Source organism: Desmodus rotundus, chromosome 2 (assembly GCF_022682495.2).
Source record: "Desmodus rotundus isolate HL8 chromosome 2, HLdesRot8A.1, whole genome shotgun sequence".
In the NCBI taxonomy this organism is placed as follows: Eukaryota; Metazoa; Chordata; class Mammalia; order Chiroptera; family Phyllostomidae; genus Desmodus; species Desmodus rotundus.
The window spans coordinates 193,077,981-193,104,460 of NC_071388.1; the positions used below are offsets into that span (position 1 = coordinate 193,077,981).

General features: G+C 52.2%; 1 protein-coding gene and 1 pseudogene across 1 annotated transcript; one reads left to right on the plus strand and one right to left on the minus strand.

Moving 5' to 3' along the window:
- The first annotated feature begins 684 nt into the window (after positions 1–684).
- Positions 685–25,498, plus strand: IGFBP2 (insulin like growth factor binding protein 2). Its single transcript, XM_045198382.3, has 4 exons — positions 685–1,167; positions 21,745–21,959; positions 22,936–23,076; positions 25,033–25,498. The coding sequence occupies exons 1-4, from the start codon at positions 792–794 to the stop codon at positions 25,165–25,167; spliced, it is 867 nt and encodes a 288-aa protein (XP_045054317.2). The 5' UTR covers positions 685–791; the 3' UTR covers positions 25,168–25,498.
- LOC112307840 (nucleophosmin pseudogene) lies at positions 12,200–12,831 on the minus strand (annotated as a pseudogene).
- Positions 25,499–26,480: the final 982 nt, after the last annotated feature.

The following is a 26,480-nucleotide window of genomic DNA, read 5'->3' on the forward strand; positions in this document are numbered from 1 at the left end:
GGGATCACTTTTATGGAGGGAGGTGGGCAGAGCAGGTAGAGAGGAAGGGAGCAGGTTTCTCAGTGTCCAGTAATCGCATTTCTGGTACTTACATGTTACCATATGCTCTGCAGGGCTGGGAAACTGACATGGTCGCTAAGGGGGGCTGTTAAGGGTTAGGCTGGTTTGGAGGATGTGAACCTCTTCCCAAGTCACTCAACACCAAAATTATTGTCCCAAACAACTTATCAGTGGGTTGTGAAAACCGAGGATGAAGGGAGTCCTTGGGGTTGGGAGTGAAATGACTTGAAGGTCAAGACCATGCCTTTTGTTTTTTGCATTCCCCCAGCAGTTAGCCCAGTGCCAGCCACACGGGAAGCGCGCAAACTAACTAACTCACTGTGAACTGAACCGAAAACAGGAGAAAAAAGTACCCACTCTTCCTCACTCTCACTCTGATCCCATTCAAGCCCCCAAGTGATTCTTACTCTCCAGAAGTCAGGGGGCCCGGGCTGAAGGGTGTGGTGGGACAGAGCCGGGGTGGGCGGGTAGAGGACTTACAGAACCGAGAACAAAGTGAGGGTGGACAAGTGGGCGTGCGCGCACGCACTGGCCCGCGCGGTAGTGTTGGGGAAAGGGGGTGGTCTCCAAAAGGGGGAGGGGAGAAGGCAGGGGGCGGGGAGAAGCAGGGCCCTTTAGGACCCGGCTGCAGCCACTGGGGAGGAGAAAGAAGCCCAGGAGGCGACTCCTGAGCTCTCAAGGCAGTGCCACCTGCCCGCTCTCTCGCTGCGGTCGCGCTCCCCTTCGCCAACATGCTGCCGAGACTGAGCGGCCCCGTGCTGCCGCTGTTCCTGCCGCCGCTGCTGCTGCTGCTGCTGGGCGCTGGCGTACGCGCCGAGGTGCTGTTCCGCTGCCCGCCCTGCACGCCCGAGCGCCTGGCCTCCTGCAGGACCCCGTCGGCCGGGTCCGGGCGGCCCTGCGCTGAGCTGGTCCGGGAGCCCGGCTGCGGCTGCTGCTCCGTGTGCGCCCGTCTGGAGGGCGAGACGTGCGGCGTCTACACCCCGCGCTGCGCCCAGGGGCTGCGCTGCTATCCCAACCCAGGCTCCGAGCTGCCCCTGCAGGCACTGGTCCAGGGCGCTGGCACTTGCGAGAAGCGCCGCGACTCCGACAGTCCGGAACAGGCTGCAGGTACGGCGGGCTGGGACGACTAGTTGGGAGAAACTTGGAGGGTAGTGTGGGGCCTGGCTGGCGGCTGTTCTGCAGGGAAGGCGTGTGCGGCAGGACCTCAGAGACGCAGTTGGCGGAATCTTGGCCAGCTTCGGGGTACTGTTGGGAGGAGGACCCAAAAGTCAAGCCCGCGAGTGGACTGGAGTTGGAGCGCGTGGAGGAGCCTGGCTACTTCTGTGTGGGGATACATGGGGAGAGGAAAGACACCCCTGTTATCTCGGTTTCCCCGGGCGGAACTTACCCTGACTTCTATTTTGGAGGGGGTGTTACCGGGGTGCAAGGGGTGGTTAGATCTGTGGGAGTAGGCACCGAAGGGTCCTGGAAAGGACCTGGTGGAGGGCGCTGCTGGGGGGCGGAGGTGGCGTGTGCTGGTGACACTGGGGACCTCTGGTGAAAAGGGGTGAAAAGGCAGCGGCGCGTTGAAGGACTCTTTTCCTGGGATTGAGAGGTGAGAAGAAAGGACTTGGTACCGGCAGGGTGGGTTGCTTAGGGGAAAAATAAAAACAGACGCCGCTGTCTTTTTTTTTTTTTTTAACATAGAGGACGGGAAAGGATCTTGCTATTATGTGGGATGAAAAAATAAATAAAAGAGGGGCTTTTGGGAGGCAAGGAAGAGACCCCAGCAGTTGAGTCAATGTCACGCAAGCTGGGTCGCCGGCTGCAGTCCCGGGGCGGCGCCTGGGCCCCGGCACAGAAGCTCGAGATGCCTGGGCGGTGGACGCAGCTCCCCTTACCTCGACGAGGTGCATCCCCTCCCCCAGCCCCGTGGTACTTTGAGGGAACTCTTCCTATCCGATAGAATGGAGACCCTGAGATCCTTTGTAAGGGACCTTTATTCCCCCCCCCCAAAAAAAAAAGTTTCCTGAGGGACACAGCCCAGCTGTAAGGTCCTCACTTGTTTTTCGTATGTTTGTAAAATTACAAAAGCCTCCTGCCTCAGTGGTCTGGAGGAGGCTGTAATTATTTTCTTTCCTTCTGGAGACAGTGGTGAAATGTGTCTACTGCCTACTGTTGTTTAAAAAGTGAGTCTGACCGTTTCTCACACTTGGAAGAAAAAAGGAAGGAAGAAAGAAAAGAAAAAGTGAAAACACTCTTGATTCTCAGCTTCTGTGGTCATTGTACAACCGCCCCCCAGACTCCCCCACCCCTTTCTCTAGCCTGCTATTGTTTTTTTTCCCTGTTCTCCTTGGGAATGGAATTCGGGGTGAGAGTGGAAATCTTTTTCTATTTCTCTAGCACATTTTGACCTTGAATGCGGAGCAAGTTAGGGCTTCCTCTGAGCACACTGGGAACTGGAACACCTCAGTCCAGTGTTCTGCCTCCCGCTTGCTTTACCCCTACCAGCCTACCTCAGAGTTAACCCTTCCACCCTGCTTCTCCTAGAAAGTAATGCTAAAAGAAGATCTCGCAAAGTCCTTTTCACCGCCGGCCGCCAGTGCCTTAGCCGGCGTTCCTCCCCCATCACCCCTTGTACCCTCTGGTCCACCAGGGAGATTCTGCGGTTTTCTGAGCTGAACTCTGACAAACTAAACATCTTCCTCAGCTGGGTGAACTTTTCAAAAGGCCTCCAAGTTCACAGATCATTTGGATTTTGATTGTTTTTAATGAAGTGCGTGGTACACAGCCTTCCTAAACGTTTTACAACTTTTTTTTTTTTTAACTATTCATTCCTCTCCCTCTGGGTCTGAAAACCAGCTGTCCTGCTTCCTGGACCCCAGCAGCAGGTTCGGATCCTCAGAGGAGAACATATGCAGAGGTTCCCCATCCTGGAGCCAGAAGGGAGGAGTTGTTGGGGGAGCCTGGGGACAATGGGGTCAGTTCACGGGAAGAATGCCACTCTGGATTTTCTTCCTGGTTATGGGACTTCGTTCCACCCAGTAGCCCCAGTTGCCTCCTGAGCTTTTGGCATTTTTCTCTTGTGCTCCTGACTGGTAAGAGGGGACATCAAGGTGGGGAGGGAGTGTGGGGGTGGAAGTTAAATGTGGAAGCCTAGTGAGCATATTGGAAAGAAGTGACCAAGAGCAGGGTGCCTGAGTCATGATTAGGGTGGGGGTGGGGGAGGGGGTTGCAGTTGCACTGCGGGGAGAAGCCTGGGCTTTTGGGGTGTCAGGAGGAGGGAGAGGCAAGCTTTGAGGCTTCTGTGCAGAAGAGGGTCTTTGGCTGGGGCAGGGAGGGGGCGCTGCATGGAGATTGCTGGTGTCCGAATTGGGTGGGGGCAGGGACTGAGCCAGCCCAGAAGAGACCTTAGCACTGAACAGTGCTGCCTCCTACTCTTCTCCCATCCCTTCTCCTCCCCCTTCTGAAGAGTGAGCCTACACCCCCCACCCCCCATCCCAGCCTGCATTCCTCTTTGAGCAGGTTGCTTTTGAGAATTTTAAACATACCCTCTCATTTCGAGGCAGCAAACCCCAGCAGTTCCGGCTTCGCTGTTAGCTCTTTTGTCTTTGTTCCCAGGGCTCAGGGGCTGTGTCGCTGGCTTCCTGGGGATGGCTGGGATGCAGGGGGGTTGGGTGGGCACTTCAGCCGGTGCTAAGCCCGCATCCCCTGGGGGTGATGGGCTGGGACTTGTCTTCAGTTCAAAGAAACCCAGAAGTCAGCCTGGAGGTCGGAGTGGGTGGGTCTGGAAGAAAGATGAGAGGAAGACTCTGAGGTCTGCGTGAAGTCTGCACCTTAGAAGTGTGTGGCTGTGTTTGGTGGTGGAGTGGGCAGTAGTGCCTAGAAATGATGGAGAAGAGGATTTGGGCCAGTTTGGGTCCTTTCAGAATTCAGGGCCTCCCTGAGCAGCTCTCTTGTCTCCTTCTCTGCCATGTACAATGCCTGGGATTATGCGGGGGGATGGGGCCGGGGGCAGGCGGAGCTGCCCAAGTGGCCAACTGGCCCGCTGCACATATAAAGGTACTGTAGGACTGCAGTATTGAAAGTCCCAGGGCAAGCAGGCAAGCAGGCAGGCCGGCCGGTGGGGTGCACAGGCTTTGCTTCTGCAGTTGCTGGGGGAAGGAGAAAGGGGGCAGAGGCAAGCACTGATTTACAGTGGTTCAGTGCAGTTTCAAAAAAAGGGGAGAAAAGCAATGGGACTTCTGGCTCAAAGTGCTGCTTTGCATCTTGTCTTGCATAAATTTGCATACTGAGTTCAAAGTCATAAAATAGACTTGGGGAATGAGTGGGACCCACTCTCACGGATTGTTAGCACCACTATCTTCCGCTCCCTCCCCCTTTCTGGACAGAACATGCAGAACTTGTTCTGCTAAGCTGCTCCCCCTGAGTCACTGCCCCATTGGAAGGCCATGGAGCTGAGGGCTGCTGCTCCTGGATCCCCTTTCTTGGAAACTCGGCATTTCCTTGACTTTGGAGACTTAGCAGGGGTGGCTGTGAGCAATCTGGCCTTGGAGTGGAGCTGGTCTGGAAGGGGTGGCTCCATAGGTCCTGAACCTGCTAGGCAGGCAGTGGCCTGGGGCTTCCATTATGCTGGAGGCCTGAGATTGGAGGAAGTCGAAGAATCAGGGTCTTTGCCTGCTGTCTCCCTACCCACCTTCCACCTCTGTCCAAAGTGTTCAAGAAAGACTGTTCCCTTTGTGTGGTAACAATGACCCCATCCATTCCCTTGACTAGGTATTTCAGGAAGCTTTGAGAAAAAAGCAAGTCTTATATAACAATGTTAAAAGATCTTGCAAAAACAAAAACAGGGTTAAGGACTCTAAGGCAGAATAGGTGACAGGGAATAGGGGGAAAGAAGAACTCATCCAGTGTGGTCGTGAAGATCTATCTATCCATTGGTTCTTGGCCAAATTGGACTACTGAGTTTCCTGGCAGGCAAAGGGAGAAGGGAGAGTTTGACCTTAGCATTGAGCTTTAAAATAAAATTTTCAGGCAAATCAGTCCTTTGGGAGTGAGGGGGCAACATAGAATTCAGTTCTGTAAACATGCCCCTGGGTTGCCTGCAAGCGGGAGCATTTTCAGTCACCCACTGTCCCAACATTTGAGGGCTTACTTTGAGAGAGTCGTGGCTCTCTAGCCCAGTGTCGGGTGAGACTCTGGCTGGCTCTCAGATGAGGTGTTCTCTGCCGTAGAAAACGGTACGCACAACTGGTAAGTTTTGATATGAGGAAGGTGTTTAAATTCTTGGCTCTAATGAAAGGCAGAATAGGAGCTTTATTTTCAATGGAGGGAGGGGGGTAGATGGTGGTAGCAGGGGAGGCTAATGGGAAGGAGCAGAAAATAAACAGATTATGCCCACATTTGGTTTTGTTGTTGGCTCTCTTCACGTTCTATAACACTGTACAAAAAAGTTATTGTTGTTATTATTTTTAAAGAGACTCCATATCCAGGGACTACATTTAGTTCCAATCTGTCCTCTCTATGTTCCCAGCTGCCGTTTTCCTCCCCTGCTTTCTCCATCCTGTCTTCTCAATGCCCTCCTGACCCTTGGCTCCCACTGGGACCTTGTCTAGGTCACCTGGCTGGACACGGAAAATGGCATGGAAAATATATCTGCCCCAGCCTTCCTGGGGGATCCGATTAGAGGGAGGCCACATAGGTGATTAGAGACCGGAATGTTTGAAACAAATCTAATCCTTAAATGAGGCGAGTGGTTGGCAGGCAGTGCTGGGGCCAGCCTTCATGGGTGGGGGATGTGGCCATTGCCCCCTAAAAGAGTGTTCGTACTCGGGCTGCTTCTGCTGAAACCAAGGCTTGGAGGAGTGAGGTTACTCTTGCAGTTCATCAGGGGAGCTGGTGATCTGGTTGGCAGGTGTTCTGGGCCCTTCTGCGTCTCCTTGCTGTCTCTGGCCAGCATTTTGCTGAGGTGGCAGGCAGCCACTGGGAGATGGGTCATCCTCCCCTCTGTCCTTATCCTGTTATGAATCGGCTTCTTTGCCTGCTTTGTCTTCTGTCTACAGCATCCCTGAGAGAGGGAGGCTTTTTGCTTCCATTTCGTAGGTGTGAACTTGGGCTTTGTCAAGGGGCACCTTAGCAGGTAAGTAATAGTATGAGAGACTCACCTGGCTGGACACCTGAGGGAGTAGAATGTTGGCAAAAGAAGCCTTTGATCCTATCAGTGAGAAAGAAGGTTTGTTCCTGGACACCTGTCATGTACGGGTCTTGGTTCCTCCCTGCCAGGTTCAGGTTCAGTTATTTTCATCCCCTCACCTCCTTCTCCTTCGAGATGCCCAAGTCCTGGAGCTTGGAGACTTCAGAAATGGAAGTGGCCAGTGTGCAGCAGTCAGGAGAGACAATGGGTTCCCGGGTGGGGCTTCTGGAATGGAGAACCGGAGGGCGCGAGGGCATTGAGAAGAGATGAAGGTGGAAGCAGCCTCGCCTCCACTACTCACGGACCTGGGTTCTGATGGAGACCTGTCTCTGGGAATCTGAGTGGTAATGGCATGGGTGTATGTCTTTTTTTTTTTTTTTCCCATTTTAAAATTTTTATTTGAGACATTTACACTTAGATATACTCACTTGCTTACCCCATCTTTTTTTTTTTAACTTTTCAATTCCAGATTACCTTCAATATTATTTTGTCTTGGTTTCAGGTGCACGGCGAAGGGGTTAGCCAGCCACATACCGTGCACTGTGTTCCCCCATATTTCCAGGGCCCACCTGGCCCCGTACATAGTTATTACAATATCATTGACTACATTGTATCCCTCAAATGGGGTGCGTGTGAGGGCCACTGTGGTCATGGGAAGTAGCTGGCATGCAGTGGCTTCTCACACATGGTGTTGCCTTAATCTTGGCGAGTGATGTCTCCTTTCTGGTCCTTAGCCGGCCTTTAAAATGAAGGGCAAACCACTGTGTCAGCCAAGCCGCCCCTCTCCAAGGTTTTACCACGGTGTGTAGGGGCCTCATCAGGGAGATATTTTCTCTGAGCCTCAGTTTCTGCATCTGCAAATCAGGAATTGATAGGAGCAGCTCCATGTGGTCATGCCCGCACAGGTGTGTGCGTGTGTATGCAAGTGTGTGTGTGTGTAAAATGCATATAAAGCTTAAGCACTTGGGTTTTTTCCTGTTCAGTTAGTAATGGGTCACTTGATTTCTGTCTCTTTACCTATACAATGGAAATATCCATACCTCCGACCTACTTTCACGTGCTGGTGAAGCCCTTAGCAGAAAGGGTAAGGGAACTACTTTAAATGCAGTATGAACCCAGTTGGCAATAAACAATGGTTTGAAGTCAGCAGGCTTGCACCCTTCATGCATGAGTTAGGCTGTGCTCTTTGGGGCTGATGTTCTGATGTCTAGGACTGATCCTTCTTGGTATGGGGGCTTCACCCTGTGGTGCCTAGATTGGGGTGTAGGGACTGGGGGTCAGAGGTGGCCCCAGAGTTGGGATTCTGGATACTTGTGCTAGCTCTGTGGCTCACAGGTGACGAAGGGCTGAGTCCTGCCTTTTCTTGGGCAGCCAACCCATGGGACCCAGCCCTCCAGCTGCCTGTGTTCAGACGACTGGAGGATCGCTGAGGCCATATCTTGGGTGAGAAGCTCTCTCCTCCGTGGGTGGCTCTCCATGGGAAACCTGCGGGGACCCAGACTTCGGAACAATGGGGCCCTAACACACTTAGGACGTAGGGTGTGTGTGAGGGGGAAATTTTTTTTGAGTTGTCAGAACCAGCAAAGACCCCATGGTGCCTGTTTCCTGCTTCAGGAAAAGAGGCTTTCAGATCCATCCCGTCTGAGCTGAGGGTGCCAGAAAGTTGAACGTGATCCTGGCAAAGAAGCTGGATGTTCCATCCAAAAAAAGTGACGTTTCCTTACTATGGGCCTCCAGAGTTTACCTCACTCTTAGTGGGGAGCTGCATCGCCTTTCACGGGTTGGGGGGGGCAAAGACTCTCAATTGACAACGCTGGAGTTTTTCCTAGTTGTCTGATGGCATCCGTGGCCCCAGGGAGCCCTCGGAGTGACAGCCTATCTGGGCACAGATGACTGTTGTCAGGCATCAGATGGAGCTGAGGCCTCAGGAAGCAGAGGAGATGGGTGCTTGAGCCTTCACAGTCAGCATGTGCTTGTGGGGAGACCCAGGGCAGTGGGACAAAACACAGGACTTGCCACTGGGAAGCTGGGTGGCTCGTCCCCTTAGACTCTGGGTGTCCCTGGTGGGTGTGGTGGGGCAGGAAAGCCCACGTTACAGTTGGGTAGTCAGTCCAGAGAAATTTCTTGACTTTCGGGTTCCAGAGTAACTGCCCCCACCCTCACCTCACCTCCACTGTGAGTAGAGTATATGGACTGCAGGCGATTTTTTCTTTCTGCTGGAAAATGGACCATCCCCCTATGCCTCCCTGCCTACTTGGCTCCTAACCCTCGACCCACTCCTGCTCCTTCACAAAGCCAGGGAAGATCTGGGCTGGCACAGCTCCTGGCTGTCAGTCAGCATGCAGGGGGAAACCTTGCTTAGAAAGCTGCTCCTCCGGAAAGAAATACAAAGTGGACTGTAGTCAGGAATTGCTTCCCTTCCCCCTTACTTTTTTTTTTTTTTTTTTTTGCAGGGGGGGAGGGGAACATTTGGCAGCCCTTTGGCTCCTTCTGGCCACCGGCCCCACATCTCTTCCTGGCTTTTGGGAGGCAAGCAGGAGTGAAGGTTGGGGAGTAGGGGGCAGAGGCTGGCAGGCCTCCAGCTGCCGGGCAGGAGAACTGGCCCACAGGCCCTGATTAAGTTGGCCCGAGAAGAGCCCGGGGAGGTTTCTAATTAGTGGACGGGTGTAGGTGTGTCAGCCTGTGTTCATTCAAGGAACTGAGCTCTGGGAGCCAGGAAGCTGAGGGGAGGGCACTGAGCCCAGGAAGGCATTGGAAATTTGGGGAGGGGGAGGTGGAGGTGGAGGTGAGGCAAGAAGGGCATGCTGCACATGTTCCATCCTGATAGGACTTGAAGAGATGGGGACCTTCCAGCTGTAGGGGTCTGAGTTGGATTGTGGGGGTGCAGTGAGCAAAGGGGCAACCTCAAAGGGTAAACGCCAAAACAATGATAATTAAAACTGTTTTATTTTTTCCAAGACATTGTCCACTTCTACCAAAGTGCCTGTAGGGTTTTTTTGGTTTTTTTTTAGTTTTCATCTCTGTTTTAGCCCCAGGATTCTCCCCACTTGACAGGTAAAGAAATTATGGCTGCATTTGGATTCAGACTCCAAGGCGAGCACAGACCATAATGGATGACCCAGAATGGGGTCCGGGTCTCCAGCTTCTCATTCCAGGGCTCCAGTCCATCCGAGGCACACATGCAAAGAAGCAGTGAATTATATACTGCTGCTTGGAAAAGCTCCTTTTCCCTGGGAGGTAGTAATTAAGGCATAACTTCTCAAAAATGTTCCTTTATGCAACTTCCCAGGAAATTTCTTCAGGTCTATTGTCTTGACTTCTGGGTGGAGGTGCCAAGTTGCCTCTGGATGGTGACCTTGCTTTCTAAGTGCCTGAGGCCAAGATAAAATGCAAATGGAAATTCTTTTGTGCCCTGCCCAAGTCACAGCTTGATAAGCCTGGGTAGTTCCTATAGCAGCAGTGGAGGGGGTGTGTCAGGCAGGATAAAGCTGGGTTGGGGTGGGATGGACTTACTGGACCCTAAGGGCTTTGGAGGAGGGTGAAGGGACGGCCTTCTTCCCTGGAAGGTGGGGGTACTGTGGAGATGGGGTGGGGCTGAAGTTAGGGGGAACAGAAGAAGGGAAGTGCTGGAGTCAAAAGGCCTGGTGGAGAGTCTTTCTTTAGGTGATGTCAGTGACCAGATGCCGTTCTGGGTGGGTAAGAGCTATGAGGCTGAACACCCTGGGTTTGGTTTTTGGCTCTGCCATTGCCTACGTGACTTTGTACAAGTGGCCTCAGACTCCATGACTTCTTTGTCATGTGTGAGAGGGGATAAGAAATTATCAACCGCGTGTGATTGATACTAAAACAAAGTTATGTACACAAGCCACTTAACACGGAAACTGGGTGTCGGGAACTTGGATAGTCAGATGTGGCCATGCAGGTTCTGGTCCTCTCCTTCCTTCTCCCCCTGGTCTCAGCACACAGAATAGGAGGTGAATGGCAAATGCCTGGTTTCAGATGTTTTCTGATTGTCCAAGTTTACTGAGAAGAGATAATTTAAGAATCTTGTTCAGGTGTGGCTTACCTGGACAGCTGCCCTTTGCTCGGCAAGTCCAGGCTGAAGTCAGTGAGTGTGGGGGGTTATCCAGTGGGCAGACATGGCCTCTATCAACCCTTGTCAGTCATCACGGTTCTCCCAAAAGCTGGCCCCGGCCCACGTGTGCCCCAGCCGTGAGGATTCTCACCTGGTTCTGCTGGTTGTCTCTGGTTCAGTTTGCTGCCTCCAAACCAGGAGAGCATATCCGGGGGAGACAGCTGATGTGATGCGGCACTATATCAGACAAAATTAGTGAACTTTTAGTTGAAGAAAAAGAAAAGCATGGTGACCTATTTAAAGATACTTATTTATATTCAGGACGCTTCTTGTGCTGGTTTGAGACTGTGGCCGGCAATCCTGGACATCTCTGCAGGTTTTTAATGTTTTTTTTTTTTTTAATCCTCTGGGTTCAGTTTGTCAGTATCTGAGAACAGTCTTATTGGCATGGAGAACAGGTGGTCGGAAGGGGAAGGGTGGTAGCAAAAAGATGAGTAGGTCCCAGCCTTTATTCCTCTATGAGAGCTGGTTTGCTGGGTCACGTCATTGAAACTGAGTGTAGGGACAGTCATTTGGGTCCCAGGAGAGGGAAGTGTCCTTCCTCCCCCAGCCCTTGCCTCCGTTTGCTTGCTGCATTTCTGTACTCCTAACCACTTCTGCTGCTCTAGGGCCTCGATGGTGGGGGGAGAGGCCAGGAATGGGAGACGAAGAAGTGGTACAGTGTGAGGTTGTGTGCGGGAGGGGGTGAGATGCTCTCTGGATAGTCTGCTTTCCTAATGTATGGAGCACATTTGTGCGCCAACTCTGAGGCTAACTACGTGAAAAGGCAGCTGTCATTACCACCTGTGACACATGCTTTTTGGTCTTGGAGGGGAGCAGGAAAAGCACTGGAAAAAGTGGAATACGGTCTAAGAAGAAACCAAGCAGTGGAGATGCATATAAAAAGCTAATGCAAATAAACGGGTGGCTCCTTCTGCCACCTTCCAACCAGGAAGTCTGTGCACTTTGTCACTTGCTTTAGTTCTTTCCCATGAAACTCTCTAACCTGGATCTCTCCTGTCTCAGTTTAAGGCTGCTTTCTCTCTTGTCCTCATGGAACCCAACAGGTGTCTGCCTTCCACTGGGCATGACTGGCCCTTGGGTACCTCTGCCACTTGGCCCGTGTGGGCACCCCCAGAGCCCTTTTATGCTATACCAGGAAGAGCCTGACCCTCTGTTTTCCATTCTTGGCCTGGGCATCTTGATTCCTTCATCTTCCCCTCCTTGACCTTGTGACTGTGTTCCATTGTCTTCAGTCTTCCCTCTGACTCATTTCCCAGGTCTCCATGCCCCACAGACCTGACCAGGAGCCACGTTCTGGGTCCAACTGGCAGTACTGGCCTCTCAGGGTAGCAGTCAAGTTGGCCATGTTACTATTGTTGGGTCCTCTTCCAGTCAGTGGGGTGCCCAGGGCACCCCAAGTTTACTAACAATCCTGACAAGGAGGGTGAGGAATGGATGGAGTGAGAGAGGTGACTTTTTAAAAAGGAAATGATAAAGAATGCAGAAAAGTACTAAGAGTAGTATAATAACACCAATTTGCGCCCCCCCCCCCCCAGAACTGGGAGCAATTGGTATTTTCTCATATTTGTTTCAAGTCTTTTTTTTTTATTCACTCATATTTGTTGAACAGTTAGGGAGATACAAAGGCATTTAATACACGGTCAAAGAGGTGAGGCAAATGAACACATAGAAAGAAAAGTCTGCTGAATCACAGCATTCAAAAGAAAAGTGTGTTCAGAGATTGAGTGCCTCCCGCCCAGAAGGGGGCGTGGCTGAGTGGTACATCAGGAAAGGGGACTGAGATGAACACAGAAGGTGTCAGCTGGATTGCTGATGATACTCAGAAAGGACTAGATTTGTCTGTCTCCCTCGTTCCTCATCTCTGGGCTTAGTTTGCCGGTTGTGCCCAGGATTGTCCAGTGCATTTTTTCTGTACATGCCAGCAATTTTGCTTCAATGTCTCCTGCAGAACGAGGTCCTTTCAGAGTTTCAGGAGTTTCTGTCTGTTATTTGAAGGACCCTCGACCTATTGATTTTGGTATCGATGGTTTTTCCATTCTGGTTTGATTTTTGTGCATTTTTGGCTGGAGTATCGTTAGATTTCTTTACTGGAGCTTTTTCTTCAGTTTCCTCCTCAAAATTGTCATCATCTTCATCATCTTCTTCATCTTCATCTTCATTGTCATCCTTATCAGCAGCAAGTTTAACTTTTCTTCTGTGAAACTTTGCTTCTACTTCCAGGGGCAGAAGGCTTTCCAGGCATACCTAGGAGTTTCACCTCCTCCTCTTCCTCATCTCCTGACCCTGCGTCTTCCTCCATGGCTACGAAGTGCTATTCACTAATACGTACAGGCCCTGAACCCCACTCCGACCGTAAGACCACAGGTGGTGTTATTCCAAAGCCACCAATGGCAGCCGTTGGCTGTCCAGACATTTTCAGAGTTGCCGGTGTCACTTCAGCTGGACCGCCTTCATAATTCATTGCCTCTGCTTCAGCACAGTGCACCTCGCCTTTTGTAACAGCCCCTAAACCGACCGTTTGTAAAGACCATGGGTGCTCATTTTCATCACTGTCCACCTTAAAGAAAAATCTTTGTCGGCCTTTAGTTCACAGCAGTCCTGGAGGTTGGGAGTCCAAGATCAGGGGGCCAGCATGGTCAGGTGAGGGCTGTCTTCCAGGCAGCAGACAGCCTGGTTGTATCCTCAGAGGGTGGAAGGGGCTCTTGGTCTTTTTGTAAGCTTCCCCTGATGGCCCTCCCTACCAGCTTCCTGTTTGCTGTCCCTCCTCCCCAGAGGTGACTGCCCATGTGCATTAGCTAATGTTTCTCTTTCTTATCTAAACAGATTTGGTAATGGGTGGGCATTGTTACGCTTGTTCTCTGAGAGCAAATTGCAAATGTACATAAAAGCTTCTGATCGGCAGCTTTTCCTCCCTGTCAGCCTCAGGTTTTGGGGATCTCTTCACGTTGAGTAGATCACAGGAGTGAGCATAGGTCAGAGTTATCCTTTGTAACTGCTGTATATTATTCCACTGTATTATTCTACAGATTTACGTATCCGCTCACTTACTGAGGGACGTTTGCTTCAAGGTGCTAGTAGTTTTTTGTAAGTATGAATAATGCTGTAGTGAACACTGTTGTGTGTGCGCCCTTGCACACATGTCTCAGAGAAGTAGAATTGCTGGATCAGGCACATTCTCCCCGCTCCCATAGCCCCTGGTCCAAGTTTGCACCAAAGCACGCATTCCACTCCCTTGGGCCTTCAGCAGATAGGTCCCCTTGCCGGGTGCATGGATGGCTTTAGTTGAACCAGAGGAGAAGTGTTTGGGGATTGTGGAAAGGAGAAAGCTGATAGTGCTGTTTGCCATCTTGGTATCAACTTCTCTGGCTCTTAAAGGGCAGCCTGGCTCACAGAGTCCCAGAGGACCTTGGCTGAATTTGAGCTTGTTTTTGTTTTCTCAAACTGTCTGCCTTAGCCCTGACCCTCCTCAGGCCTTTGTGATTCCAGGAATGACCCTGGTGTTTATAAAGCAGCCCTTTGAGAGTGCACAGGCAGGGAGGCTCTGGAGAGGCTGTGCCATTTCTGCTCACTCAGGAGGTGGCAATGTGAGGTCATGCTCCAGAAATTGCCATGAGGCCTGGCCAAGAAAGGCTCCTCCGTGTGCATCCAAGGACACGTGTGTCTGTTCATGAACCCATGTGTTGAGTGGAAAGAGCCTACTCTACTGCATCTTCACATAGCGGATATGTGAAGCCATATCTCTTGAAAAGAAGAGGCATCTTTTTCCCATCACTGGGAAGTTCTTCAAGAAACTGAGTCAGGAGAGAGGATCACATAGGGATGGGGCCCTGGAAATGCCAGAGCTTGAAAGGGGTTGTTAAAAATATAGATTCTTTGACCTTTGTCCAGATTGCTGTCTTTGAACTTCTGGGGCTGGAGTTCAGGATGTTATTTTTAGATAGCTTTTCAGTAGATTTCCAATGAGCAGCTATGTTTGCAAACCAGTCACCTGGTCGAACTCCCTTGATTTACAGATGAGCACACTGAAGCCAGCACATCTGAACTTCCTGCTGGCTTTACTCAGAGCCTTGGGCCTCCAGGCCAGCTCCGTTCTTCCTACCACACTAGAACTGGTTGGCCGAGGCTTTTGAGTCCAAGAGCTGGTGCTCCAAAGGAAACTTAGGAAGGATTCAGGGTGGCTTGGCAGGTGGTCGGCTCTCTGCCCTGTATGATGGCGGGGGCCTCTATTTACTGGCCATTCCACTCAGAGTTTACTGAGCTTCAACCCTGGGCTGGGTGACAGGCCTGTCATAGCTGTGGTCCAGAGAGATGGTCCCCAGATGAGAAAGGCCAGTTTCTGCCCTTGTGTGGTATAACCTGGAGGACTTGTGAATCTGGAAGGTCTGAGGAGGCTGCTTGTAGCCATTTCCTCCCACGAGGGGAATTCAGAGAGAAGGAACCACATCTTTTTGTTTGAAACCGTGCTGAGGAGCCACTGGTCTGTTCCCAGGGGATTTCTCCCAGATCATGGTGGCATCTGAGAGATGCCAGGTTTACTTAGCTGGCTCCCTTGCAGGGAGCAGGGGCTCAGAGTGGGAAAGAAGGGGAAGGGAGTTTGGAATGAAGCTGGCTGTCGGCAGGGGGTGGATGGACCGAGCTGGAGAGCACAGTGAACCAAGCTGGGCTGTGTCCTTGGTGCTAGTCGGGACCACAGCGGCCCTCTGCGCATGCACTGTTCATGCACCACCACCTGCCTCTGACCTTCTGAAAACCAGGTGTGACTCACCCAGAGACACTGAGGGCCTCAGGTTAAATTTCAGATGAAAAATAATAAATAGGCCCCCCTGCCCACCCCATTTTTGACTTCTGCCTCCCCTCCCACCTCCCAGAGTGGCCTGAATTATCTGCCCAGCCTCTTGGTGGCCTGTGTTGTTGAACATAGTGGCCACACCCTAGAAAGAGTTAGGGGACCACAATCAGCCATCTGAAGAGCCCAGCTTCAAATTCCCTCCAACAAGAGCCGTTTCCCCTGAGTGTCGGTGAGTTTACTTTGAGCCCTGCCTCACCTGTGCGTGCACGACAGTTGTGAGCCACCGCCAGCCCCCTCCCTCCCAACCTCTTTCCCTCCTTCCCTCCTTCCTTTCCCCTAAATTCTGTCAACAAAGTTCATTTAGGCAAATCCATACTTGCCCAAAGACTTCTATCAAATGGCAGAGATTTAGCAACATATAGGATTTATATAATCAATAAAATCAGGGTTTAGAAGAAATAAGCAAATGGGCAGAACTCTCTTCTAACTTGTTTTCTCATTCATTTGGTCATTTTACAGAGCTGATATCACCCCCGCACCCCCGCCAGCTGTCTATCAAATATAACTTTCCTTCACCCATTCAAAGAATAGCGTATTTCTTCTAAAGCTTGATTGTTTCCACATTGGGAATTTGAGTGATAATCATATTGTATCCTATTTCAGTAGCAGCCTTCCCTTTATTTAGGATTATTATTCCCGTTTACCTGAATTGAGAAATGAGAGCTCAGAAAAGTTACAGGGTTTGGCCCAAATGACCATTGGCTCATAAGTGGCAAAACCAGGACTAGAATTCTGGGCTCTTGACTTGCAGAGCTCTTTGCCCGATGGGGTTTGTTAATGAATGTCCACTGCCATGGGCAGTGATAGAGAAATTGTCCAGGAGGGAGGAAGAAGATGATAGTTTCATTCTTTGTTCAACATATGTTAAGGATAAATGCTTTTTGGGAGAAATCAGCAAGGAGGGCTGGAACCAGGATGGCAGCCAGCATCCTCCTGGCCTGTCAGCTGGAATCCATTGGTGATGGGCTGTTACTGTTGAAGGAGGTAAATCCATTGGAGGGAATGGTAAATGTGTAGTTGGATTAGGTCATCTCTCTGGTGCCCCCAGCTCTTGGACTTCCAAGTAGCCATCAGAATAGACTAAGGAGGAGGTTAGAAAATGACTAGGCTTTTTTCAGAAGAAGGAAAAGAAGAAAGGAGACTCATTAACCTATTGTGAAGATGTGTGATGGTTTTGGAAAAAGGTCCCCCTTTCTCACCAAGCTGGAACAGGAACGGATGCCTCACACTCTAATCAGGAAGGACCCTAAGTCTCCTGTAGGTCAGGAGTCGCCAACTGTCCGATGGAGCACAGAGGTCAGAGCGTCGCATGAGCCAGTGAGGTTTCATGAGTGCAAGGATCTGCTGGACACAAACGTTTGAAGTCACTGAGTAAGGCTGTCAGCGCTGCAGTGAAAAAGAGCACAACCAGGGTTGGGGAGGGTTAGGCCGAAATGAAGTAATAAAACCAGGGTAGGATATGAGTGCACAGAAGTAGACCAAGCTCTTTCTTCTGGAGTGTCAGCTCCCAGCTGCCCTCCTTGGCTAGATGAGTGAGGCTGGGTCAGAGGACAATGTGGGGACCCCATGCCACTTGGGAAGCACCTCTGTGGTGGCAGAGAGGTTGTGTATGCTGAATTTGCTTTCTGTAAAATGGGACTGCTTGTCCATTTCCTCTCATTCCACCACCCTTTCAGGATGGGACATCTCTCAGCTCTTCCTGCCCTCCGCCGACGAGACTGGGGCACTCTACTCTTCTCTGATGTCTTTGGAAAAGCTTTACCTTCTGCATATAATCAGGAAGCGCCCTGCTTCAGTGTTGACCCATTTCCTGGGTCTCTACACAGGGAATAGCTAATGCTTCCTAATCCTCAGGAAATTCTCTTCACAGGCCTTGGAGGTCCCTAGCGGTCATCTCCAAGCCCGAAGCCTTTTCCAGCTATGTGATTGGGCTTTAAGCACTGTTCCTTGGAGTGACTTTTGTACTGCATCCCATGGAGCTGCATACATAAGTGGTTGCTTAATAAATATTATTCTGAACCTAACTCTCTTCGGCAGAAAAAATGCATCTTGGTATTTTTGTTCCGAGGGCAAATTCCATCTCTACTAGCTGGAGTTCTGCATCTGGAATGTTTTCTTGAGGATGGCTTCTGTCACCTATGAGAATGTATGGGAGGAACTTGGTAATGTGTGATCAGGCCCTGTCTGACTGAGTGTGAGGAACTGTGGGGGTACTCCCTCCCTTGGCGGGGGTGGGGTGTGGAAGCAGCTAACCATCTGTTGGAATCCTCCTGGCCATCTATTGGAGGTGGCGGCTGTTTGTCGGTTCTCATTTTACAGAAGAGCAACAGAGGCACAGAGAGCTTAAGCCACATATCAAACGCAGCACAGCTAAGTGGTGAAGTGGGGATTCAGTCAGAGGATGAGACTTGGGAGCCTGAATTCTTGAACTTCTTCGGTGGCGTATAGTAACAGTCAAGGAATCGAGGCTTCTGCCACCGACAGTGCTTTCTGATCTCCACCCAAGTGAATTATTTCCTTCCCCTTCCCGGCGCTTTCCTTCAGGGTGTTGAGCATCAGCAAGCCAGGCCTGTGGATTTCCTCATCTAATTGGCATGTTCTTTGGCAGTGATGAGATCAATAAAGGAATGGAATGAAACATATCTTTGAATCCAGGTGACCTCTGTGTGGGTGGACAAACTGACCTTCACCTCAGAGAGCTTGGGGGCATCTCAGGACAGGAAGTAAGCTTCTCTTGGGAGAAGCCTGCCCAAGAAACCCCTGTCTCTGTACCTGGGTCAGAGCTTCATTAATAATTTTTGTGGGCCCCTTCCTCTGTAAAAAATATTCTAAAATCCTATTTTATAACTGTCTTATAACTGCGAAGCTATTAGCATTCGCACAATATATTAAGACATTTTCTTGGACCTCATTTTTCCTTCTGATTTTACAAGAAATCGAGACATTTTGCTAGACCCCTGGGCACAGAGCCTGCTGTGCCCCGTGAATGAGCGGGCCGGGCCCAGAGCCTGCAAGCCTGGCTCCCATTCGTCTGTGTGCCTCTCTTTCCCATCAGACTGGTTTCCAGGGCTTACGGAGGGCCTGGCATTGTGCTGAGCGCTGACCTCTAGGACTTGGCCAAGGAGGGCACCTTTGGCTCTGTCAGTGGTACAAGTGCCCGGGAGAACTCAGAGAAGAGGGGACAGTAGGCTGAGCCCTCTGGGATGCCCAGGGGAGATCCCTCCCATGCCAAAAAGGTAGACTGGTAGGCCAAAAGTGTGCCTGGGCTGAAATGGGGGGGGCCCCTAGCTGCAGGTGGGGAACAGAGTGGAGCCCAGATTTGCTTCATGTGGGGTCTCTGGGGCTTTCAGCACTGGGCCGGAACATTTTTAGGTCTCTGGATGAAGTTTAACTCCTCAACGGTGGTTGTTCACCTGGGTAGTTTTTCCTCCCAGGGCCTGTTTGACAGTGTAGGGAGACATTTTTGATTGTTACGAAGGGAGGGTGCTGCTGGCAAGTAGTGGGTACAGGCCCAGGAGGAAAACAATGCACAGCATCCAGCAATGCACAGGGAAGCCCCTGTGAAGAGTCATCTGGCCCCAGCATCAGTAGTGATGGGTTGGGAGACCCTGGTCCAGAGGATGTTCCAGGCATTGGGTTCAGGTGAGTGGAGCCTCCCCTTCTTCAACCAGAGAACATGTGATTACAGCCACAGTGGAGACCAGCTGTCTTAACTGGGCCTGGGGCAGGCGGGCAAGCCGCCCCCTGAAAAGACAGGAGCCGGGTGCACTTCTGAGAGTCACAGGTTTCTGAGAGCAGAGTGGATGGTTCCAGAAATGGCGGCAATGTGCCGTACCAGCCAATTACCAGAGCCCTACCTTGTCTAATTCCCACGTGAACAGACACAAGGTCCTGAGAGCTGCAGGTGGTTCTGAGGTTGGAAATTCTCTGTCACTGTTGGCAGGAAGCCAGCTGGTCAGGGAGCTGTGAGGATGGGGCCACGCCAAGGGCAGCCTCAGGTACAGGGGTTCGGGCAACCAGGAGGTTCCCATTGGATCCTGAGTGGTTCCAATGCAGCAGTGGAAAAAGGACTTTCTAGGCACCTTCCTGTCCTCATCCTGTGACCCCTGGGCCAGTGCCTGCAGGGTTGGGGACAGGAAGCCTGAGACTGTCACACCAGGTCTAGTGCAAGGAAGCCTATAAATGGCAGGAGAACTGAGATGGCGAGAATGGGGTTGACCCCCCCTTACTTGTGCCAACAGCTGGCTTATGTTTCAAAGATTAATATGAAAGAGGAGAGTTACTGAGTCAGACCATCATATTTATTTTCCAAGCTTTTCTCAGACTCTCCCAAGCCTCTCCAGCCTCCTGCCCTCCACCTCTGTTATCTGAAGGGAGAAACTGGGCTGTGGCTGGGAACCATCAGGGCTCACACACACTTGTTCTCCCCCATCTCGTGAGTGAGGCACCCCCCACGCCCTTCCTGATGAGGCACGACTAGGTGGCAGACAGCTCTTCTGCTGCTCAGAGGCTTATCTTCCTCTGCTTCTTGGAGTTGGTCAGGTTCCACATTGTCTAGGTAGCCAGAACTGAGGCAATTGTCCTCTTCTTCATCATCATCGTCCTCATCGTTAAAGCGATCACTATCACCAACACGACAAAGTTGCCATGTTCCAGGCCGTAGCTTAACTGCTTTATCAATAACACAGGCTCAACAGTTCCGTGAAGTAGGAACTATTATTATCTATCACTGTACGGTCAAGAAAACAGGCCTGGTGAGGTTCTGTGCGGGAGAAATGCTGCTGGTACAGAAAGTGGCAGAGCTGGGTTGTCACCCGAGGGCACCCACTTCCCTAGTGCTTCTAGTCTGGGTGTAACGGGCCAGCCTGGAAAGGAATCTGCGGGAGTTAGTGGGTGCCGGTCAGGCATCGGGCCCTGAGCAAAGGAAAGAGATGGGAGCCAACCTCTACTGGACACTGTTTGCCGGGACCATGGTGGTGCCTGGTCCCCTGGAATCAAGTGCCAGCTCCCCATGGCACAGAGGCATGCCCCATCCCTTAGCTCGCGAGTGAGTGGAGGCCACCACTCACAACAACCTTGTCCTTTACAGGAGGGGGCTGGCTCCTTCCACTGTACACAACACTGCCCAGGGCAGCAACCATCTGAGCCCACCACACTGTGCCTAAATTCTGAAGGGACTGCCACATACTAGGAACGCAGCCTGAAACTTGTGTGTAGAAATACTTTAAGAGCTGTTCAGCTGGATTTGGGGTTGTGAGTTTCTGAAGGTGTGTTAAAAGGGAAGAGGAGATGTGCGAGATTTGTTTAGAAACGTTCCCTGTGCATCCCCGGGTCTCGTTGGAACCTGCAGGGTAGCTGCTCTGGGCAGGTTGGTCTGAGGCCCTGTTTGCTCCGCTGAGTTTACAAGGGGCTGTTTGAATCCCCGCCCTCCTAGCATTCAGGGGACTTGTCTCCCCAGTTCCCACCCTTCCACAGCATTCTGATCTGGCTCACGGCCGGCTGGATGTGCCTGAGCTAGTGTGAGGCCTCGGTAGCTGGGGGCCGCTCTCCGGGGGCCCTCCTCCTGAGCTGTGCACACAATAGGAGCTTTTTCCTGTTACGGACTTATTGGTGCTTTAAGAAAGTCAAAAGAGCTCTGACCAGTGTGGCTCAGTGAGTTGGGCATCGTCCCTCAAAGCGAAAGGTCACCGGTTCAATTCCCAGTTATTGCCCATGCCTGTGTTGTGGGTTCGGTCCCTAGTTGAGGTGTGTGCAAGAGACAACCAATCCATGTTTCTCTCCGTCTCTTCTCTCTCCTTTCCCCTCTCTCTAAAAATAAATAAGTAAATATTAGAAGAGAGTTCATGGGTGTTCCTTGGTCAAATGTCTAGATGTGATAAGATGAAACTTGGAAGTTGAACAGGTCATCCTTCCCGTTCTTGGGGCTCTTGGTTTCCCGGGGTTGGCAGTGACATGCACAGACAGACTGGGGACAAGTCTGGGTCACCGGGGTACTGCTGCAGCATCCGAAGGGGAACTCTAGAAGGGGCAGGCAGGCAAATGAAGAGTCACAGCAGGGGCTGCTGGGAACTGTAGGTTCTGGTGGCGACATGGCTCCACTTTCTTCATGTTTTAAAATTCACCCAATCCGTGCCCTTTCAGACCACGAATGATGAGTCCCTTAAACTGGGGGTTAGTGACAGGTGACTCTGGGAGGTCTTCCTAGGGGGAGAATGACGATCCCAGAAGGGACTTAATCCCCCCAGGCATGGTGAGGGCCTGAAGACAGGTTCATCCCTCGGTGCTCCTCTGCTCAGCTCCCCCCTCCTGGGATGGAGGCAGAACAGAGCAGGCGTTGCAGGCAAGCACTTCAGGGAGGGCGCAGAGAGGGCCCCTAAGAGTTGCCGTGAAACCGACATTGCCAAGCCATGTATGTTGCCAGCACATTGCTTAGATGCTAGTTATCTCCGTCGCCCTCACTGTCAGAGGCCCAGACAATCCCTGGAGGGCCCATCTCTCTGGAATTTCTTTGTTTCTTCTCTGCAGACAATGGCGCTGACCACTCTGAGGTTGATGAGCACGGGGACGGGACCATCGTGGGAGGTGGAGGCAGTGCCGGCCGGAAGGCCTTCACGTCAGGCATGAAGGAGATGGCCGTGTTACGGGAGAAGGTCACTGACCAGCAGCGCCAAATGGGCAAAGGTGGCAAGCATCAACCCGGCCCCGAGGACTCCAAGAAGCTTCGGCCGCCATCTGCAAGGGTCAGAGGGGGTCGGGCCTAGCTGGAGGGGGGTGGGAGGATATGCGGAGGGAGTCTTATGGTGGGGGAGGCACCCTAATAAGATCCACGTGAAGGCAAAGCACTTTCCAGTTCTGCCCTTAACATATTCAGTGACCTGGAGGCCGAACATCCGATGAGCATCTCTCCTGAGGGGCCTCAGACCTCAGTATCTCTGGCTGAGAAGTGAACTGGACATACGGTTTCTTGCACTGCTTTCCTTCTAAAGCTAAAGCCTCCACATTTCTGCTTGGCTTTGGAACACGGATGCTAGACATGGAGATGGAGCCACCTGAATTTGCTCACTCGGGTTGCCATGTGCTCCCCTCCCTCAGCTTCCCCTCTTCCTCTTTCCAGCCCGGCTCTGCTCTCTTGGGTCTTGGCCCCAGCTGGGTTTATAGGAAGGGAATGGAGCTTGGGCCACTAGGCTGGGGTAGGGATAGCCAGAGACAACCACTTGAATTCAGTATTTGCAAGTAGATTCCGTCTTGACTCCTGAAAGCCATCAGCACAGCAAGGAGAGGAGTGAAAACTCACATCCACGCAACCTTCTCTTGGGGTGGGTGGGGCACACTGATAAGGTAGTGAGCCCATTGGGCTGGGGGTCAGAAGTCCCTTGTTCCACCAGCTACTTTTTTTTTTTTAAAGGTAACCCTTTAAAAAAAAGATTTTAATGTATTTATTTTTAGAGAGAAGGGAAGGGAAGGAGAAAGAGAGGGAAGAGAAACATTGATGTGTGAGAGAAACATCGATTGGCTGCCTCTTGCATGCCTCCAATCAGGACCTGGCCTGCAACCCAGGCCTGTGCCCTGACCAGGAAGTGAACCAGCAGCCTTTCGATTTGACCTTTGGGTTTGCGGGACGATGTCCCCTCAGCAGTCAGGGCTGAGTTTCTCCCTGGGGTTGCTCCCAGGGCCATTCATTCTCTCAGCATCCTCTGTGCCTGTCTGTGCCCACAGACTCCCTGCCAGCAGGAGTTGGACCAGGTCCTGGAGCGGATCTCCACCATGCGCCTTCCAGATGAGCGGGGCCCTCTGGAGCACCTCTATTCCTTGCATATCCCCAACTGTGACAAGAACGGCCTGTACAACCTCAAACAGGTGAGAGAGGATCTACCTGGGCCTCTGGGATGCGTTGTTCCTGCCCTGCCCTCCTGTAACCACCAGAAGTCTGAGAGCTGAGTGCTGGCGAGCTAGGCTTCCCTTCCTGGCCGCAAGCCTGGCGGAGGCTGATTCCACTTGCCCAGCCACCCACCAGTAGCAGTTGGTGTCCAGGTTGGGAGGGAGCCTCTTGGAGAAGAGATGTGGGCTGACACCAACCAGTGCTTCAGTGCTTCTCAACCTTTACTGAGCATTAGACTCACCTGGAGCTCATTCCCAAGCCTGACCCCAGGAGACGGCCATTCAGGAGGTTGGGTGGGACCAAGCGTTGGCATTTCCAGCCTGCTCCCAGGGCATGCTGATGGTCCAAGGGCCACACTTCCAGAATCACTGATTTAAACCATTGACCAGCTGCTCTGGTTTTCAAGGATCTCAGGGGATGGAGAATCAGAGAATCAGAGAAAGGCCACGTACAATAGTTGTGAAAGACAGTAATGGAACAGCACCATAGGTCCATTAGAGTGCATGAGGGAGGTGTAAGTGAACCACCCAGAACCCCCCCCGCCCCCCCCCCCCCCGACTCTGTTCCAATGCCTTCTGGTCATCAGTGTGTGCCCGCGCTATTTCCCCTTAGCAGTATCGGTCTTTTCATACGGCCACGGGGAGTTTGTAGTGATGCTTGACTCTTCAGTATTGGTCAGTTGTCTTTTGTGCAGCCCACCCCTCACCTCCTCCCACTCGTCCGCTGTATCGGGAGAACAAGCATTTACAAATGCCTTTCACTTAAGGTGGGGAGAAGGCCTGGGAGGGAGAAAAGGGGTGAGGAATGTGGGTCCCCCAGACATCCTGTTTTCAGGCAGCAGCTCTGAGCCCTGGCTGTGCACAGGGACCCGCTGGGCAGCTTTAAGCGTCACGGATGCCAGGGCTGCCCCCGCGGAGTTTCAGAGTTTGTGAGTCTGGGAGGTTGCCGGGCACCGGGATTTTCAGAGTTCCCCTGGTGAGCCCAGTGGGCGGTCAGGGTGGAGTAGAAGGTGGACGTGCGGAGCCGGAGGTGGGGTGCGGGGTTCTGCTGGTCCTGGGGCAGAGGCGGCTCTCTTTCCCACGTCCTTCCCAGCGCACCTTGCGCCTCTCAACGTCAGTCTCACGGTAAAGGCTATTTGTGCACGTGCCCTCTGAACATAAACCGGCTGCTACCTCATTTGGAGCTCAAAAGGAGAATAGTGATCTTTTCTAATAAAAACCAACCAACCAACCAACCAACCAACAAAAAAGCAGGCTGTGTGCTGTACCACATGGATAACTAAAGGGGTCTGCCAGAGCCATTCATTTATGGGCGGAGCAGGCACCCTGGCAGGGGTGGGCATCTCAGCTGTGGCTCTTCCTGGCTGTGTGACATTGGGCAAGTTACTTAAGCCCCCAGTGCTCCTGTATCATCCTCTATAAAGTAGTGAGTTAATGAGAACTCTCCCAAGGTGTCTGCGAGGATTAAATGAATGTCAATGTTAGGTATAAATTGTAACCAAGCAGCATATAAATTGCTTACACGGTGCCTGGCCCGTAGTGACACCTGTGCTGGTGTTGACTTTTACCATTACATGCATTTTTCATCTCATGCTGTGACTGAACTCCAGTGTGCCGGGTCCCCACTGGCTGGGACCCCTGCAGCTGGGGACTGAGTCTTTTCATCTTTGGGGATCTCCACAGCTGTGCACATCAACAGTGTGGTCCCTGGCCAGCAGCTTCAGGGTGAGCTATGCCCCATTTCAGGCTCACCCCTGACCCACTGACGGGAATCTGCCTTTTAGCAAGTTCCCCCGGTGCACGTTTAAGGTTGAGAAGCGCCACCCTGCAGCCCTGGCTCAGTGCGCAGGGCGCTGCTCAGTAATGGTTGGGTTGAGAGCAGAACAAAAGCTGGTGGCTGCCAGGTGGCTTCCACGGTCTCTTCTCTCTCTCCAGTGCAAGATGGCTGTGAATGGGCAGCGCGGGGAGTGCTGGTGTGTGAACCCCAACACCGGGAAGCTGCTTCAGGGATCCCCTACAGTTCGTGGGGACCCGGAGTGCCATCGCTTCTACAATGAGCGGATGCAGTAAACCACAGCTGGCCGGTGCCTGGCACCCCCCCACTACCTCTCCAAACATGGGCAGAGAGAGGAGAGAGCTTGTGTGGTGGGCGGGGGAGGATTTCCCAGGAGTTTTGACACATGTATTTATATTTGGAAAGAGACCAGCACCGAGCTCCGCACACCCGCTGCCTTGCCCCTCCCAGCGGGAGAGGTTACACCCCTCTTCTCAAGTCCCTGTTGGAAGGAAGGGGTGTATGCAGAGGCAGGGCTGGGGTCCAGGTTTGGGAGGGGGAAAAAGAAATTTTTATTTTTAAACCCCTGTGTCTCTTTTGCTTAAAATTAAAGAAAGGAAAAATGAAGTGTGTGTCTTTTGCCTGAGTCTTTGGGGTCCCCCTGACTCCCCGGGAAGCGGGCAAGGCACAGCCTCGGCTTTCCATTGTGAAACAGGAAGGAGATGGATGGGGCAGGAGGAAGGCAGATCTCCCTCCAGTGGTCCCCAAATCCAGGTGGGATCTTCCCTCCCTCGCAGGTCAGGACCCGGTGTCTCTGGCCTGGACCCCTAGCCAAGGCCCTGGCCTCCACCAGCCCCTGAGTGGACACTGACATGGAGGAGACGGGGAGCGGGTGTCTGTCTTCCTCTCACCCATATTCAGGTGATACTCCAGAGGGAGAAACACTGGAATTGGGGGCCTCTCGCCCCTGAAATAAGAGCTTCCTTCTGCGTGGGGAGATGTCCACTCAGCCCCCAAGGAAAGGGAGTGGGGCTGCTGAGGGCCAGTGTGTTCACAGAGGCACTGCCTCAGATTTCAGGGGCAGGTCTCTGAGGGCCCAGTCGCCGGACCCAGAACAGCAAGTATTCCAGGGACAAGAAGGCTTCGGGGCACAGGTGCAAGCCCTGTTTCCTAAGCAGAACTCCAAGCAAGAGCTCTCCCCACTGTGGTGCTGGGCTCTCAACCCCTGGTGAATTACAGGGGGCTCCCGAATTTGCAGTGGGCGGGCTGAGGGGGAATGAAGGCCCACTGTCCACCCTCTTCCCCTCCCCAACAGGAGGTGCAGAGACACCCCCTTTTCTGTGCCAGGAGTCTGAATCCTTCCTGCCACAGGACACCTGGATGAGGAGCTGCTCCTCCAGGAGTAGAGGAAAACCAGGTCCCTGGAAGCAGACAGACCCCTGCCCATCTATGGTCCCTTAGCTAGTGGCTGGCCACCTGGGAAGGACATTAATTTAGTCAATCTTCATGAATCCACAAACGAGATGTTATTACTAGCTCTACTTTAGAGATGAGAAGGCCTCTATAGCAGTGCCCGACCTCCAGCCCGCACCTGGAAGCCCTTAACCTC

What these genes read in the sequence shown, in the direction of transcription:
- IGFBP2 (XM_045198382.3), top strand. Translation starts at nt 792, where the DNA reads ATGCTGCCGAGACTGAGCGGCCCCGTGCTGCCGCTGTTCCTGCCGCCG. An exon ending in CAGTCCGGAACAGGCTGCAG is followed by an intron (nt 1,168 to 21,744) that starts GTACGGCGGGCT and finishes TCTTCTCTGCAG; the next exon opens with ACAATGGCGCTGACCACTCT. An exon ending in GCCTGTACAACCTCAAACAG is followed by an intron (nt 23,077 to 25,032) that starts GTGAGAGAGGAT and finishes CTCTCTCTCCAG; the next exon opens with TGCAAGATGGCTGTGAATGG.